This window comes from Miniopterus natalensis, chromosome 1, assembly GCF_054644295.1.
Source record: "Miniopterus natalensis isolate mMinNat1 chromosome 1, mMinNat1.hap1, whole genome shotgun sequence".
Classification (NCBI taxonomy): Eukaryota; Metazoa; Chordata; class Mammalia; order Chiroptera; family Miniopteridae; genus Miniopterus; species Miniopterus natalensis.
Window position 1 is genome coordinate 158,972,339 of NC_142081.1, and position 18,244 is coordinate 158,990,582.

At 40.0% G+C, this 18,244-nt stretch overlaps 1 protein-coding gene and 1 pseudogene across 3 annotated transcripts in view; both read right to left on the minus strand.

Moving 5' to 3' along the window:
* Positions 1 to 1,633: 1,633 nt before the first annotated feature.
* LOC107532966 (cardiolipin synthase (CMP-forming) pseudogene) lies at positions 1,634 to 2,271 on the minus strand (annotated as a pseudogene).
* Positions 2,272 to 2,486: 215 nt separating this feature from the next.
* ART3 (ADP-ribosyltransferase 3 (inactive)) overlaps positions 2,487 to 18,244 on the minus strand; it is a 46,868-nt gene continuing 31,110 nt past the window's right edge. The window contains exons 4-12 of one of the 3 annotated variants that reach the window (XM_087816354.1): positions 14,954 to 14,986; positions 14,048 to 14,080; positions 12,880 to 12,909; positions 11,115 to 11,147; positions 10,474 to 10,506; positions 9,871 to 9,903; positions 6,848 to 6,880; positions 5,208 to 5,225; positions 2,487 to 3,236 (exon numbers count right to left, since the gene is read on the minus strand). In XM_087816354.1, the coding sequence (XP_087672480.1) occupies positions 3,067 to 3,236; positions 5,208 to 5,225; positions 6,848 to 6,880; positions 9,871 to 9,903; positions 10,474 to 10,506; positions 11,115 to 11,147; positions 12,880 to 12,909; positions 14,048 to 14,080; positions 14,954 to 14,986 (416 nt within the window). In that variant the 3' untranslated portion in view covers positions 2,487 to 3,066. The remainder of the gene's footprint in view (positions 3,237 to 5,207; positions 5,226 to 6,847; positions 6,881 to 9,870; positions 9,904 to 10,473; positions 10,507 to 11,114; positions 11,148 to 12,879; positions 12,910 to 14,047; positions 14,081 to 14,953; positions 14,987 to 18,244) is intronic. The other 2 variants (XM_087816368.1, XM_087816359.1) reach the window with 2 other exon arrangements.

Consider the following 18,244-nt stretch of genomic DNA (forward strand, 5'->3'; position numbering starts at 1 on the left):
CAAGGGGGAGGAAACTTCTCCTTGGCCCGGGTCGGCGCTTCCATTCTCACCCACGCGGCTGTGGCGGGCATCTGCCCCCTGCCCACCCTCTGAGCGCAGGAAGAGTTGCTAACTCAGGAGAATTGTTCCTCACGGAGCCACATTCCATGAAGAACAAACCGCTACCTTCGCACACCATGCTCACTTCGCTAGCCTTTCATTTTTCATGCTCTGATAGTTAGGTTCCTAATTTCCCAAGATAAAGAAATAACCCCTAGATAGGGCCCAGGGCCGGCCTTTTAAGTTTTGATCCAGCACGTGTAAGGCTGACTTACGGTCCTTGCTCATGTAGATAGTTAGATATGACTTGATCTGCACGTAACCAAGTTCTAAATTTGGGTGAGTAGGAGACAAGACCCACTTGGCCTCAGCAGGAAGTTTCTTTTCCAACAGAATTTACAGAAGTTCTGTTTAGTCTGCAACTGGCTAATTGTTCTTGTGGACAGACTACTAAAAATTCCAATCAGAGTTAAATGGTAGAATTAAAGCATACTGAACCCCTAACAGTATAAGTTTTATGTAATTTTTTTCTGTATCTTTGAGAGTGGGCTTAAATCCTTTTGGCAACATGTAAACAACTGTCCATTACCAAAGCCCCATGCCTAAATCAGTCTCTCAACCACCACAATGCCCTGGGAAAATGGTCCTATACTGTATAACCTCATTTTCCCTTGCCTATTTAGCATGCATGTAGAGTACTGTCTACCTTCCTGGATTAATGAGGTCCAAGTTAGGGACTATGTATGTGAAACACTTGGTGAACTGTTGTGTTCATACTTCGGGGGATGATACTATTGAAGTCAAAGTCTAATCCTTCAAGGATGAGTATCACATCTTTAAAATTCAGTTTTGCAACAGCATGATGCACCTGCAGGGTATTATGCTCAGTGAAGTACGGCAGAGAGAAACATCTATGATTCCACTTATATGTGGAATCTAAAGAACAAAATGGAAACAGACTCTGAACAGACTGATGGTTACTAGAGAGGAGGGGATTTGGGAGGGGGTGGGCCAAAGGTGATGGGATTAAGAAGTACTAATTGGCAGGTACAGAACAGTCAGGCATGTAAATTACAGTACAGGGAATATAGTCAATAATATTAACTGTAGCCCGGCCAGGTGTGGCTCAGCAGTGGAGTGTCGACCCAGCATCCAGGCGATTAGGGTTTGATTCCCAGTCGGCACATGCCCGGGTTGCGGGGTCGATCCCCAGTGGGGTGGCGTGCAGGAGGCAGCCGATCAATGACTCTCACCATTGATGTTTCTCTCTCTATCCCTCTCCCTTCCTCTCTATGAAATCAATAAAGATGTATTTTAAAAAAATTAATATTAACTGTAAGGGGCCATGTGGATACTTGAGTATGGAGGGGACCACTTTTTTTTTTAAATTCTCATAGTTTTATTTGTATTTAAAAATACATTGGAAATTCTGCATATGCCCATGATCAAGCTTATTTTCAATGCACATTACATATTGATGACATGATTCTTACAAGTCCTTTTTCAAGCTGAACACCAAAATAGGGAGACTCCTGTACATTTCTACTGGCCCTGCCACCAATGATGCCTACTGCTTCCTTGCTAACAATGATGGATGACCTTCACCCGCCTTTTATTACCTGAACAGTTTTCCGACCGTAGTGATAGTAACTGTAAGCTGATGCAGCTGTGGTGAAAGCTGTAAAACACCACAGTATCTGAAGGTAAATGCTGTCAGCGTAATTGAGAACCGGAGCTGCCAAAGAAGGTGCCACGGCGAATAACTGGACTGCTGTGTTTACCTTGCTGATGAAGGTGGGTTTTAACCCAGTGGCGACATAGCAAGGATTGAAATACTTAGACGTGTTCACGGTGTTGGAAAAGTCTGGTATCTGACAAAAAACAGCAATCAACATTACATCTCTTGAAATTATCATGTAAGTGGAACTGGAATAAGATCTGCATAGGTCAAGCTAACATATACGATACTAAATATTTTATCAGGAAGTGGATCAAGAGCACTTCCCAAAGCTGATTTTTGACTGGCCCAGTTTCGAGCAATAAATCCATCCAACAAATCAGCTCAGCTACAGCAAAAACTCCTAGTGCAATATTAAAATCTTCAATCAAATAGCCCCAAACTGGGGCCAAGCCAATTGTCCTCAATGACAACATATTTGGGATTGTCCATGGGTTTTCATACAGGCTGGCGGCGCCCGCTGAGCCCCATCAGCCGCCCCAGCCTCCGAGGCAGCACCAGGGTGGCCTCCTCCCCAGCCATGGGCCCTGGGGTCACCTTCCTGACACCTGAGCAGTGGCTGCGCGAGGCTGGCCCAGGCCACCACAGGCCAAGCGCGGCCTGGCGCAGTCACCAGCGCCCCGCCAGGCAGCCCAGGCAGATGGGTGCGGGTGGCAGCAGGGCTTGGAGGATGCGCCCCTCGCCCGGCCACGCCCCCGGCGCAGGGCACCCCCACAAGCTGCGCGCCCTGCGGCCGAGCTGCGCAAAAGCAGGCAGCGAGAGCTCAGCAGCCTGGGCACCAACGATCCGCTTCCCCGTCGAGTGCCCACAGCCTCTGAGGACTGAGGACACTGCCATACTTGGGGACCACTTTTTAAAGTATACGACTGTCTAACCACTATGCTGTACGCCTGAAACTAATATGCAAAATAATACTGAATATAAACTGTAATTAAAAAATAAGAAAAAACCCCCCACCTGATCTAATTTAGGAATTAAATTCATGTTAACCACTAACACTGGATACTTTAGTATTGGCAATTCTACTGAAATTGTATCTAATAATCTTAAAGTCTTTTATTGAATTCAATCAGAAATATACACTTTTGCAATAAAATTAATATACAAATAAGTGAAAACAATTCTACAACATAACTGGACAAACTTGATGGATTTGCAAAGTGAATAATATATGCAGTTCTCATTTTATCAACTAACTTTGGCCAACAAGTGAAAAATGTAACATTCTTTTTTGATCATTTCCTATGGGATCCCTGTACTGCATTTTAAGTAATAAAGAATATATCTGACTAGAGAGTAACAAAGAGATACACTGCAGAAGTACTGATTAAAATGATGAATGTCCCAAAAGGCGGAAGGAGCATTTTGCCAGAAGATGCAGAGGGATGGGTTCTGGGACCTGGACCTGGACCTGGACCTGGACCTGGACCTGAAGCTGGAGCTGGAGCTGGAGCTGGAGCTGGAGCTGTTAATGAGAACACATAGTCATTGATGGTTTCATTTTTAACATCAAGTTCATCCATCTATACCATATATCCTGAATATGTAAACAGACATTCAAGGTGAGTTAGAAACTAACCTGAAATGCTTCCAACCAGGAACAATTTTCAAATAAATATCACCCATTACAGATTTCTGGCTTTATTTTCATATATAGGGTAGAACAAAAGTAGGTTTACAGTTGTACATATGGAATAATACAATATATAAATAATACATGAATAAACTTTCTGGTACAACTATAAATCTACTTTTGCCCCACTCTGTATATCATTAGAATATGCTGCTATAAGTTTTCACATAGGATTCCACAGACTTTTTAATATCTATGTAGACAAGCCTGGCCAGTGTGGCTCAGTGGTTGACTGTCGACCCATGAACCAGGAGTCCGCGGTTCGATTCCCGGTCAGGGCATATGCCCAGGTTGCGGGCTTGCTCCATAGTAGGGGGTGTGCAGGAAGCAGCTAATCAATGAATCTCTCATTATTGATGTTTGTATCTCTCCCTTTCCCTCTCTCTGAAACCAATTAATACATATATTTTTTTAAAAAATCTATGTAGACAAGGTAATTTTTTGTTGTTCAAGTTCTCTAAAATTATCAATTTTCTCTTTTCACTGTTTGCATACATAGGCAAGGTAAGGTTAATTTTGTGTCTCTTCTATTTCAAGTAAAGTATATTTCATATGTACATACAACTACCAATATACAGTTGAATATAGCTGCATTTTAAAACACTAAGCCCTGTAAGCTCATTAAAATTTTAATTTTTCCCCTCATACATACAGTATTCTACTTTGGAGAAAACTGCTTCCCTTTCATCTGAAGTAGCGGAGAGGAACAGTGGAGTCTCCATCTCAGGGTCTGTTTGACACTACCCTTAACTCAGATACCCGACTTCTGGCTGTGCTTTTGGCTTAGACTGTACAAGGGAGGATTGACTAGAAGTATCCAAATGGGATCACCACTCAGGTTTCGTAAGCGAGGCCAAGAGAAATAGCCAGTAAATTTTATAAAAGCCTTCAACTCATTCTGTCAATTTACTTACCATAATTACAGACACGCAGTTACATGTATACAGATGGGCAAGTGGGCGGGCAGATGTACTCATGCATTAGTTTGTTACTATAGAGCAGTGGTTCTCAAGGGGACATTATTGCCTTCTAAGAGACAGATGGAAATTTGTCATGGTATTTTTCTATTGTCACAGGGTGGGGTGGAAGTAGAGGGCTAGTTTTGTACCATGAAAAATCAACCAACTTACACACAAATTTCAAATGTACTGCTAGACATACACATAAGTTAAAAACCTATTTATAATGCATAACCCAGAACTTAAATCAGTTTTATATGTAAACAAAATAATTTTAGACAGTTTTAATAAACAGTTTCTGTCTAGTACCCATGGTATTTCTTCACTTTCATTTTCTTATACTCACATAGAGTAGCTTCAAGTCTTCTCTTAAATCCAGATTTATTTGCATAAGTAAACACAATCATCTGTCTACTACATTATGTCTTCTAGTATAATCTAGGCATTTACATATTAAAATGTACGTAATTTTGTTATAAATTACAGTTATATTTTTATGGGTGCAGGTAGGTCTCCTTATCTATGAATCTTATTTCAGGATAGTATAAGGGCTTTATAAAATATCTGTCATAAAAAGGGAGAATTTGGTTGACAGGATTGAGAACAACTGGTCTAAACAGTAGTCTCTACACATAGAAAATGACTGCTCAAGAAACGTCAAGTTGCTCCACCATATACACACACACAAGCATTTGGATTGACATTATATTCTGTTATGATGTCTTAAATCCTTGAAACTTTGTTCCTTTAAGAAAATAAATTTCTTACTTTTCTGTATTGCAGATCAAACATTTATCAGCTAAGGGAATGAGATATTTCTTATTAAGATTGTTGATACCTTCTTGACTCTTATACTCTAAAATATAAACAGATTTTGAGTTAATTGCATTGTATACCTATTTATCCAGAAGAGAAAAATCTGATTAAATGATTAAGCAAACTTGATTTTCTGGAAGTGGGCCTGAGGGGCAGGGTATTAGATTTAGAGGTATGCGTGTGCCTGGGGGAAGGGTTTGTTACTCACTTGCACTCTTTGGATTTTTTTTTTTTTAAATAAATCTTTATTGATTTCGGAGGAAGGGAGAGAGAGACACAGAAACATCAATGATGAGAGAATCATTGATCAGCTGCCTCCTGCAGGAATCAGAATTCCTGATTCCTGCCCTGACCAGGAATCAAACCATGATCTCCTGGATCCTAGGTCAATGCTCAACCACTGAGCTATGCCAGCTAGGCTGGATTTTTTTTATCAAGGAAGTATTTCCATTAAAAGAATGGTTAAAATTTTGATTACAAAATAGTGTTTTACATATTAAATTTAGATTCCCAAATGCAATATTAATACCTACCATTTATTGAGTGCTTACTATGTGTCACTCATTGTGCAAATGCTTTATGTATATTGTTACCTTTATTTCTTACAGTCCTAGAAGGCAGGTATAGTTATCCATAGCATACAGATGTTCCTCAAAACTTAAATAAAATCAGAGGTAATCAGTGGTAGCAACGTCTGATTTCAAAACCTCTGCTCCTATTTCCTATGCTATACTACCTCTGTGTGCCTAGCATTAAGATATTAATATTGCCATATTCTGACGACTTTGAAGCCAAATGCTAACTGTAGGAGCCCAGGATAGAAGAGTATTTTTTATAACTAAATATAGGTGAAAGACAAGTGTCGTGTGACAAAGTGAACAAAACTTGAAAAGTTTGAGTCCTGGTTATCTCTTTCTAGCCTTTTACAGGTTCCTTAAACCTTCCTACATCCCATGTCCTCATCTCTGAAATGTCAAAAAGTCTTTACCTTAGATTAAATGAGATTCTGTGTGAATGTTTTCACAAAAAGAGCATGCATTACACACAGCTTTCCAGGAGAGGGCACAATACAAATAGTCCCTACAAGCCTATTTGTTGGAGGACATAGAAAGTGTAGTGAGCAGCATGGAATGGCTGGTCCCATGCTGTAGACTCATGCACACCTCTTTGATGAAGCTATTCCTGTGACTACAGATGCCCTCACGGTAGCCAGCTCACCCTGGGAAGCCTCTTGCCCTGTTCTGGAACAGATCAGTGCAGCTGTAAGCCAACTGTTCCAGTTTAGGTCAAGCACCTTTTCTTCTGCTTGGCCCAAAGCCGTAATAGCAACTAACACTGAAAGTTAACATTTCCTCCTCCAGCTTGCAGACTGGCATGTCAGTCTCCCCAGACTCCTTATGATTAAGCTAACTGAATGATTAACCCCATGGTGCTTCCACCCCCAATAAAAAATTTATTACTGCCCGGCTGGGCGTGGCTCAGCGGTTGAGTGTCGACCTAGGATCCAGGCGATCGGGGTTCGATTCCCGGTCAGGGCACATGCCCGGGTTGGGGGCTTGATCAATGACTCTCTCATCATTGATGTTTCTATCTCTGTCTCTCCCTCTCCCTTCCTCTCTCTGAAATCAATAAAGATATATTTAAAAAAAAAAAAATTATTACCAGGTTTTTCATCCGATTGTACCACTTTTATTCCTAAAGATTTTCAGATGATAATAAAAACAGCTACCACTTACTACTTTAAACTATTCTTCACTTGCCAGTACTTTATATCTCATTAGGACTGTAATCAGTCCTGTAAGACAGAAGTTTTCTTCATTGTACAGATGTGGGAAGAGAGGTGCAGAAAAGTGAAGTAACGTATACAAAGTTACCCAGAAGAGACTTCCAGTCAAGATGGCAGCATAGGGAAACACAGAACTCAAATCCTTCCACAACCACATTAAAATTACAACTAAACTACAGAACAACCATCATTCAGAACTGCCTGAAATCTGGCTGAATGGAAATCCTACAACTTGGGAATTAAAGAAGCAGCCAGACTGAGACTGGTAGGAGGGGCAGAGACATGGAACAGGCTGGTCCCACAACCACATGTGGCAGATAAAAATTGGGAGGGATATCTCGCTGAAGGTACCCCGAGGGAGCAAGGGATCCTACCGCCACACCAGGCTCCCCAGCCCAGGATTCCAAAGCCAGGAAGAGAAGTCCCTATAACTTCTGGCTGTGAAAATCAATGGGGATTGTGGCTGAGTGAGAATGGCTGCTGGAGTTCTAGGCAGTTCCTCTTAAAGGGTTCGTGCATAGACTTACTTGGATTCATGCCCTCTGAGCTCCAGTGCTGGGGGAGCAACTTGAAAGGAACCAGGGGCATACTGGCAAGAACTGAATTGTCTGGCATCAAGGTGAGAGCTGGGAGGCAGCTTTCTTCCAGAGAAAAGTGCTCGCAGAGGCCATTGTTCCTTTTCTGAGACATCCCCCATCCCCATAGAACCAGCAAGCCGGCATCATATCTGCATCTATATCAACCTGACTCACACTGTTCACCCCACCCTGATGACTGCCTGAGACCTTGCCCCATCCAACTTGAGGGCCCACCCAAGCTATTTCCAGTGACTCTTCCATACAACTGGCCTCTCTTGCCTCATGCTTTGGACTTTCCTAAAATCTCTCAAATAAGCAGCATTTGGCCTCTGCATACCCCATACCTCTTGTTTAGTGGCCTCAGGCCTGGCACTGCAGCAGCCAGCCTTGGTTCACAGATTGGCCTCTCCTGGCCACCTCTAAACCCAGCACAAGTAGCAGCTATCTGCAGATTGCTCTGTAGCTTGTGCCAGGTGACCCTAGGCAGGGCACAGGCAGTGGCTGACTTTGTACCTCCCGGGAGGCCCCAGGGCCAGTGCACACAATGGACAGCTTCAGACCACACCAATTACAACCCTACCACCTCCACGAGTGACACACTGAAGGGGTCGACTCAGTGAGCACCAAAACCCCACTGAAACAAGTTCTGCCAAAGGTTAAAGACAAATGAGAATCCTAAAAGCAGCAAGAGAAAAGCAGTTACCTACAAGAGAGCTCCCATAAGACTGTCAGCTGATTTCTCAACAGAAACTTTGAAGGCCAGAAGGGAGTGGCAAGAAATATTCACAGTAATGAAAAGCAAGGATCTACAACCAAGATCACCCAAGCAAATCTATCATTTTTGTTTGTTTTTTAAAATACGGTTTTGTTGATTTTTTTTACAGAGAGGAAGGGAGAGACAGAAACATCAACCAGCTGCCTCCTGCATGCCCCCACCGGGGATCTAGCCCACAATCCAAGCATGCTCCCCAACCAGGAATAGAACCGGCAACCTCCTGGTGCACAGGATGATGGCTCAACCAACTGAGCCGCACTGACTGGGCAAAGCTATCATTTGAATCAAAGGACATATAAAGAGCTTCCCAGACAAGGAAAAGCTAAAGGAGTTCATCACCACCAAACCAGTATTACATGGTATGTTAAAGGGTCTTCTTTAAGAAGAAGAAAAAAGATAAAAAATATGAATAAAATGGTAATAAATACATATGTATGAACAATTGAATCTAAAAATCCAAGTAAATGAAGAGACAAAACAGAAACAGACTCATAGATTCAGAGAACATTTTGATGGTTACCAGATGGGACAGGGGTTGGGGGCATGGGTTAAAAAGGTGAAGAGATTAATACAAATTGGTTGTTACAGAATAGTCATGGGGATGTAAAGTGGAGCATAGGGAATATCGTCAATAATATTCTAGTAACTATGTATGGTGTCAGATGGGTGTGAGGTTTAATAGGGATGATCGCTTAGTAAGTTACATAATGTCTCATCACTGGGGTGTACACCTGAAACTAATATAATGTTGTATGTCAACTGTAATTGAAAAATAAAAAATGATTTTAAAAAACTCCAGAAAGAAGGAAACGGCAAAGGAGAGATATCATGAAGCTAGGTCTCTCTGTCTACACAGTCCATGTCCATCCCCACATGCTCAGAAGCTGTACCTAATAAGGTGACTCTGAGTACTATGCTCAGGTCCAGTGAGCAAAAGAGGTGTACACACATAAGGTATTTCATCAGTGTTGTTGGAGGTTCACTTCCAAGTTGTGGCCAAATAAGTCCAACAGTGCAATCTGGGTGAATATGAAAGAGCAGCTGAGGCACAGAGAAGTGTTATCACTGCCCATAGTTCTCTGGTTAAATGTTATGTCCATTTATTTTATTTACTTCTTGTCTCAGAAAAAATTAAGTTTGAGAGCCTTTTTATTTTTTTCCTTCCCTGTAAGCCTAAGTTCTGAGGCCCTTCTCAGGAACTTGACATGAGTCACTATTCATTTTCTCTGGCCATAAAAGCTCAAGGTCCCTCAGTAGCCTTGCCCTCAGTGACAGCTTCATACTTTTTAAATAACCATAAAATGGTTATACCTTAAAGGTAGGTTAATTCTGCCATGGTATATATACTGGAAAAATATACCTGAAGAACTGCAAATCTTAAGGAATATGTACTTGGCTGTACGTTAAGAGACTTGGGTCCTTCACTCACTTATGTGATCTTGTACAAAGTACTTGGGCTCCCCTGCATGCCTAATGTTGACAGTTATGTCTATCCCCTCACCCCCAAACTGGCACCTTCCTCTCTGGTATGCCTAACACTGCTTACCAAGCAGTGGAAAAGGTTCTGGAATTTTCACTCCTAAATGAGAAAGTTTTCAGTGACTTGCAGTTTGCTCAAGTGAGTACAATTTCCAAACTCTTGTCTGAGACTGAGTGATACAGTGCCAAAGGTCCCAATGTACTGTAGTTTCTGGCTTTTTATTTAAAAGTTACCACTACATGAACCCTCACTGTGCAAATCTACACTAAGCTTACAGGAGCCTTTGGCCATGGCACCTCACTGAGTCTGAAAGGAAAATACTGTCCTATGTTTTGTAAGGTAACGATCAGCTTTTGTGTGAAGATTAAGTTTCTACTGAGTAACTTTAGCTGTAGAACCTGGAAGGTTCTAAGCTGCATGCATTCAGGTCCCCACAGCCTTGGCCTTCAGCGATGCTCACAGAAAGCGAACTTTCCTGCTCCAGGAACAGGAGTAAAGGTACTTTCTCTACTCTCTTCCCCAGCTAAGTCTTTGTAGGATGACTGGCAGGCAGCTGTAAAGGAAATATTAACAAATAACAATAGTCTCATGACAATATTCTCTTTAATGCCAAGGGGAATCCTTCTCAGCTCATACTGGGCCCAGAGAGTTAACAGAAATCTGTCTTACCGGGTATTTGGATGGGTTCATTGCTCTTCATACCTAAAGACAGAAATGAATAATGATTGGTGTCAATCAATTATCGTGCATTGCTAATGCTTCCTTTTGTCTATACCTCCCCCATCTCCAACCCTTTACAAAAGGGAAAAGAGTAACAACAAAAACACCTTTCAATGGCTCTTCATTCTCTAACTAGACAAAGCCCAAACTCTTTAGCCTGAACTGCAAGAACTTCATGATCTGGCCCTATGTCTACAATCTTATCTTCGTAAGGCAGTCCTAGTACATAATCAGCTTTTAAATGAAACAACAGTGGGCGTAAGACTCTTCTTGGTTTGGTCCTATTGTCATTACAGTTATTAGCTCTATGATTATGCAGCCTACTTAATCCCTCTGACCTTCAATTCCTTATTTATGCAAAAGAAATCCTTACCTTGCAGGTTTGCAGTAAGTGATGATTAAAAGAGGAGATACATCATAAAAGTGCTTAATATACTGCATGAAACATAATCAGCACTCAATAAATGGGGGTCACTCATTCCTCAAACTCTCCAAGTCCAGTAATGCCCTTAGTCCTAGGATTCCTTGTGTCTCCTCCTAACCTTGTAGCTAGCCTGAGAGAGTAAATAATAAGTAAAAAGATGACCTACCAGGTAAGACAGTAGATTCCTGTATTTTGATTCCTAAAGATAAGAATAGGGACTAGTTAGTGAAAAATGCACTTGGCTTGAAAATTAATTTAACCTTATATTTATATAGCTATTTATACAGTGGAAAACTCTAAAAGCTTTGAGAGACAGCAGGGGACAGAGTAAAGATTTAACCCACTGGAGCCTGACTTCTGGAGAGAACAATGGCCAGTGACCCAGGATCTCTCCTAGATTAAGCAAAACAGCTCCTGTTTATTTTATTTTATTTCATTTTAATTTTTACAAGTTTATTTGTGTCAAACTGAGGACATATGTAGGGAACAAGATCTCAGATGCTCCCGTTTTTTTTCTTAGATTCAGTCCAAAGACTGACCTACATTTGTCATGATATTGTTTTTAAATAAAATTTCTTGATTATGTAAGCAAGCAATACATTATAATTACAGATAATTTGGAAAAACACAGGAAATTATTAAAAATTACTCTTAATCCCAAATCTCAGAACGACTCATTCTTAATATTTTTGGTATATAGCTTTTCAATCTCTTTGCTATGTATACATATATGCACATATACATTTTTAACATATTTCCCAGTACTACTGAGGTGTTATTGACATACACCACTATATAAGCTTAGGTGTACAGCATGATGACTTAACTTACATACACTGTGCAATGATTACCACAGTAAGTTTAGTTAACATCTATCATCTCATATAGATAAACAAAACAACCCCAAACTTTTTTCCTTGTGATGACAACTTTTCAGATCTACTCTCTTAGCAACTTTCAAATACACCATATAGCAGTGTTAACTATAGTTATGGTGTATATTATGTCTCCAGTACTTATTTATCCTGTAACTGGAAGTTTGTACCTTTTCATATTTTTTAAAATAAAACTGATATTATACTCTATACTCTGTTTTATATCCTATTTTTATTTGCCACTGTATATAAGTACTCTCTCATATCCTTAAAACATTTCTCAAAAATGATAAAGTTTAGTGTTTCATAATATGGGTATAATTTTACTTAATACCACCCACCTGTTGGACACTAAGGTTATTTATAAATTTTGGTACCATAACACTATATAAATATTTTTGTACACAAATCTTTATGATTATTCCTTTAGGTCAAATATAGGTTAAAAGGTATGAACATTTTTAAAGCTAGCAATACATACTATCAAACTGTCTTCCAGAAAAGTTCCAATTTATAATCTCACCAGTAATTTATCAGAGTGTTCCTGTCCCAGCACATTTGAGGACATTTGAATAACATCACTTAAAAAAAACTTGGGAATATACTAAATAATCAAATAGATATATCTAATAGCATGTTAGATTGTTGGAAGCAGAAATAAATATACAAAATCATAATTTTTAATTTAGGAAAAAAATGCCATTTTTAATGCCCCTGCCTAACACCCTAGGTCACAAGAGTTTAAGAAATAATTAGTCACACCTTCCTCTATCTATGTAACTGCTAGCATAAAGCAGAAAATATGTTCGCTAGAACTAGTTCCTCAACTTCTCTACTGGGATGATCTAAGAGTGTTAGATAAGAGACACAGACAGAGCCGCTGTGTCACCTTTGTAAAGAAGTTCTATCCAAAACTCAGGAGAGTCTCTGATCTACCAAACTAGTATGCTAGAGTAGCTCTTCCCATTGTTCCTTACCATGCCATGTTCATTTGCTCCCAACCCTAAGGAGCTGTCTTGCAAATATAAAACCCCAGAGTTTACAAACATGTCTTACCAGGGTCTTCAAGCTTCTGGTTTTTATCACCTAAGTTACAAAAAGAAACTTTCCATTTTAACAACAGAATAAAATCATTGGAAGTTACCAGAGTTACAGCAAAACTATTTTCAGAAAATATGACCATAAAGAACCATTTGGTACATCCAGTAAATTAATGCTACTAAAAACTTAAGTGTTAACCAGCGTCTAATTGCACCTTGGCTACCTGGGCTAGAACCTTCCTCTGGCACCTCAAGAAAAAACTGTAACATATAACAAGTCTCCTGGGGGATCTCAATGAGCTAGAAAAATGTTTGTCTTGAAGAGTTAGCTGAAGTCCCTGAGAAGTGACCAGTAAAATTTTGGCTGCAATGGCCCAATAAGTGTTGCCAAGCAAGTCCTCAGGGGCATGAAATGCTTCACATCAGGACAGAAAATTATCTTCCAAACATCAAGTAAATTACATTCTTAGGGAAAGGCCAGATACCTTTCTCTCTTCAATAAAGAAAATCTTATTGTAGCTACGTGGGCCAAACCATAAGGAACTTAAATGCACAGAAGTGGTTTGGGCCATATCACCATAACTAGAAACTCAGGGAAGAAAAGCATCTGATGACCCAGATATTTTATTCAAATGATACCAAACATTAGCATATTTGAGAGGTGCCAATGACTAACTATTCTACTTTTATCTGAATGGTGTCACACAGGTTAATCTCAATGACTGAATACGGAGCCCTCAAACCTCTCCGAGTGACTAACTTCTTCAGGTCCCACCAACCCAATTTCCCTCTCATTTAGAGGGAAATTTCCCCAGACAGATTCTTTCCTTCCCCCACCCATAACTGCCAACTTACTCCTTCATATCTTCAAACTACTCTTTTTCTTCAGCTAAGAACTAAATTTATTAAGAAAGAGCTACTAAATATCCATGTAAGGGTTTTTTAAAATATATATATTTTTATTCATTTCAGAGAGAGGAAGGGAGAGGGAGACAGAAACATCAATGATGAGAGTCATTGATCGGCTGCCTCCTGCATGCCCCCACTGGGAATGGAGCCGGCAACCCGGGCATGTGTCCTGACCAGGAATCAAACCAACATCTCCTGGATTATAGGTTGATGCTCAACCACTGAGCCACACTGGCTGGGCAAAGGATTATTTTTAAACATGAGAGCATACTTACCAGGGATGGAGACATAGATGGGTTGAAAATGATCTGAAATACAAACATGTTTTCATTATATAGTACTATGCTCAGACATGAATGTCAGGTTCAGTCTATTTTTAAATATTTATTAATGATAAAAATTTGAGTTGGTTTACATTTAAGATACATACAAAATATGGTGAGATGACAAATGTAAAAATTTCAGTCTCAAAAACAAATGGATATGGGTTTATTTTAATTACATGAAGAAGAATTCAGAAAAACTAGCCAGGAAGACAGCTAGAAATGGACCCTTATTCTCAAACTTTTTAACAAGGAAATCTTTAAAATATCCACCCAAAGCATGCATCAGCCCAAGGTTTTTTCTGGCAACACTGGTTCAAATCTGTTAGGCCTATCTAATAATGCTATTCTTTAATACTTGTAAAGTCCCTGCTTACCTACACAAAGCTTTCCCGTGATCCTCTAAGAAAAAGGATCTTTTGCTACACCCTCCCATTTCCCTGAGGAAGTCGAGACGGACCGTATCGCCAGTCTGCCCCTCCAGGCTCTCACTTTGATCCACGCATCACTCTATCCCTGCATGAGTCTCCCAAATGTTAGTTCCTAAGACAGCAAAACATAGGGTTATAAGTCTAGCTCTGTGCAGAGGAGTCAAGTAGGGGCATTCGGGAGTCCTTACGCTCTTGTAAGGATACGTTATGGCGAGAGGGGAATGGTACTGCATGCCCCAGATAAATGCAGTGTTTGAGAGGCTCCTGGGCCCTACAACTGAAAAGGCAGTAGCAGTAGCACAATTCTGCCTTGAGAAATGATGGCTGACAGTATGACATTACGGTCAGATGGCTCTAACCCCTACCTGTGAGAAATAACACTGATAAAATACCCATTACAGAGATAATACTTTAAAGTATAGCTTACCCATGTTCTCAACACAATTTGTAGTTTTTAGTCCTGAAACATAAAGATAAAGCTTTATTAGTTAGACACAATTTACCCTGTAAAGATTTCAAACTGGTCTGTGGCTGTTAGTAATTAATCTGTAAGCCCCTAGTCTACCAGACCCATAACTTAGTGGGATGCAAACTGCAGAACAATTACATTTTTGTATTCATATTATAGCCATCAAACAGCAGTATGATCTTTGATAAAACATCTAATTCAGCTTCCTTATGCGTATCTTTTAGTGGGAGATTGCTTCGAAGGACCTCCAAAGGCCCGTTCAAAGCTAACACTAAATGATTCTATTCTATGATTAGTCTTCAAAAGTTAGGAGAAATTTTACTTATTCAATTAATCCTCTCTTCAGATACTAAACATCCTCAACAGCAAACTTATCGCTCTACTATGACAGTTCCTATCCATTGGAGAAAAATAATCTCAATCAGAGCTTCAAGATCCTTGAATATATGAAGACCCTTCACATGCATATGGAGAAAAGAGTTGATCTGCCCACAACACTGATCTGTATGTAAGGAGATCCACAGTTTTTGGAGAACAGGAACATGGCATCTAACAGTACCTTCTTGCTAGTGACGCCCTGGAAAAAAATCATCAGTACAGCAGTAATTCCCCTGAGACTTGACATAAAGGGGAATCTGCTAGCCTGCCCAACAGCAGTTAGGGCAAGGTCAGTGAGAGTGTGTTTAGATTTGGTGCCAGCATGAGCCATGGAGGGCTGGTTTCCCAGAATGCCACAAAAAGATCTAGACGTCCTAGGGTCTCTTCTCCATGCCTGGCTAACTCACTGATCTAATCAAGTTCAGTTATCTTTGGATAAACCAACCTCTCCATCTAAGATGGGGGAGTTCCTGAGAGGCCTGGCTTCACTATGAGATGCGCTCTTCTATAATCTGTTCTAAAATCCTGCTTCATTTGTGGAGTTTGAACCATGAATCTAGGTGACTCGCTGGTCCAGGAATTAGTACAAATCTGTTAGAATCTGATGGTGCCTGAGCCTAACCTCAGGTGCTTGGCTAGATGAGAAATTTAAAAAACAGTTCTAGAGACGATTACAAAATGTTGCCTCAGCAGATGAATGGGTACAAGCCTTACCCAGAGGGCTCAGTTGAGGGTAAGGTGAAGGTGAGGGGAGTTGTGGATGAGAAAGCTACAGATATAATAGATTCGGCCTGGGGACTAGGCACTGAGGGATTTTAAAAGCCTTTCTATCTCTGTCTGTAGATATAATTAGAACAAATTAGAACATGTTCCTCAAAGTGTAGTCTTCCAATCATATTACTTCAGAATCAGCTGGGTGCTTATTAAAATGGAAAACTCCAGGACTCTAGCCAGGACTATTGATCTAGACTTCTGGGGGGGGGGGGTGCCTTGTATTCTGCATTTTAAACAAGCACTCCAAATGATTTTTATGCACAAATTTTTTGAGAGCCTCCTCAGTAGCAAAGAATGGGTATCTTTTTTTTTGGATCTTATGTATTTTGTTGGTATTTCTGGTAACTATTTTTTTTTTAAGTTTAAGGAGTACAGCATGATGGTTTGATTTACATATATTGTGAAATGATACCACAATAGGTTCAGGTAACACCCCAGGATGGGTATCTTTTAATATTTAACACAGTTCCGTTTATTCAAGACTTTATTTCTCCTCCCTATTTGACTCTGGGTTTAATCTTTCATTAGTGTTTTCAGCAGCAGGAAAGTAATCAAACTATGTTGGGTTTCCTAAAGTTGTAAAAGGGTTAAAAATGGATAAGACTGATCCAGAAATAAACAAGAGAAGGCACAAATATTATATATAAGGAATGATAAAAGGAATATAACCACAGATTCAACAGGTGTGAAAAGAAACAAGTTACTATGAATAAACTTGAAATGTAAGACAAATGAACAAATTCCTAAAAAAATCCAACATCAAAAATAACTCAAGAATAAACAGAAAAATTGAGTGGTATTTTAACTATTCAGTAGTTTAAATTTTTCCACAAAGAAAACATCAGGATAACTTGATTATTACAGAGTACTAAAGAGAAGGGAACAATACAGATAGACGCCCCAGAGATCTTCAAAGGATTTCCCTCGGAAGTATTCAGCAAAGTACTGGTCACTCCACATGTATGAGGAAACTACCTAAAGCCAGGGGGAGAAGCCACAGGATCAAGAATAGTGCCTGTTCCCACAAAATACACTGCAAAACCTTGAGAGCTGTCATTTTAGCAAGAACTCTACAGTAAGAAGCCTGGAAAGCAGTTCAGACAATAGTAAATCAAGCCCTCCCAGGAGGTTCCCATTTCCTTCAGATCCTGAGAAATTACACATCTGCGACTTAACTCATAACTGACTGGAATCTCTAGCAACAAGACTACAGCAGTGCTGCCCTGGCTGGGTGCCTCAGTTGATTAGAACATTGTCCCCATACACCAAGGTTACAGGTTCGATTCCCGGTCAGGGCACATACAAGAATCAACCAATGAGTGCATAAATAAATGGAGCAACAAATTTTTCTCCCCACCTCTTTCTCTCGAAAATCAATTTAAAAAAAAAAAGACTACAGCAATATTTTTTGGCCACTGGGTTTTGGACACTTCTTTCCTTTTCAGAGCTGCTACTGCTAGCCTATTATTGGGTCTAATTAAGACAGAATGTCTCACTAAATAGAAGTCATAACCCTCCAAAACCAATATCTTTATGGGCAATGGGTTCTCTCTGAACTAAATACCCATGAAGTAGAAAAAACTCCCAAAAGATACACTGCCACATATAAATTTTACCTCCAATTAAGGGCCAAACCTGGCTCCTGAGGCCTTTCACAAATAGATGGCCGCCTATCTATTACACCTGCAGTTTCCAAACAGTAGCAGAGGTGTCCCTGAATGCTATAGCAAATTCAAAGGGGTACCAAGAGATACTTTAAAATTTCAAGACAAAAACATCCATAGTTGATATCTGTCAGATACCACATGAACTACTAGCTTGAGGTAGGATGCAGTCTCAAAGTTGTATCATGTTACATTCTGTTTGATGATACCATACATTTGCAAAGCTATTTTAAGCAATTATTGTGATAAAAAGCAAATATATGTGAAAATTAACATGGATCAGGAAATAAGGTAGTGTCTAATCTAATTACAAGGTTTAAGAAGCTGTGCACTGTCCAATGGACACATACATCCCATTAGCTAGTTGTCATGGTTAGGAATGAAAGAATAGTACTTTAAAAGAAAATTCGGGTGGAAGTGGGCAAAGAAGGAG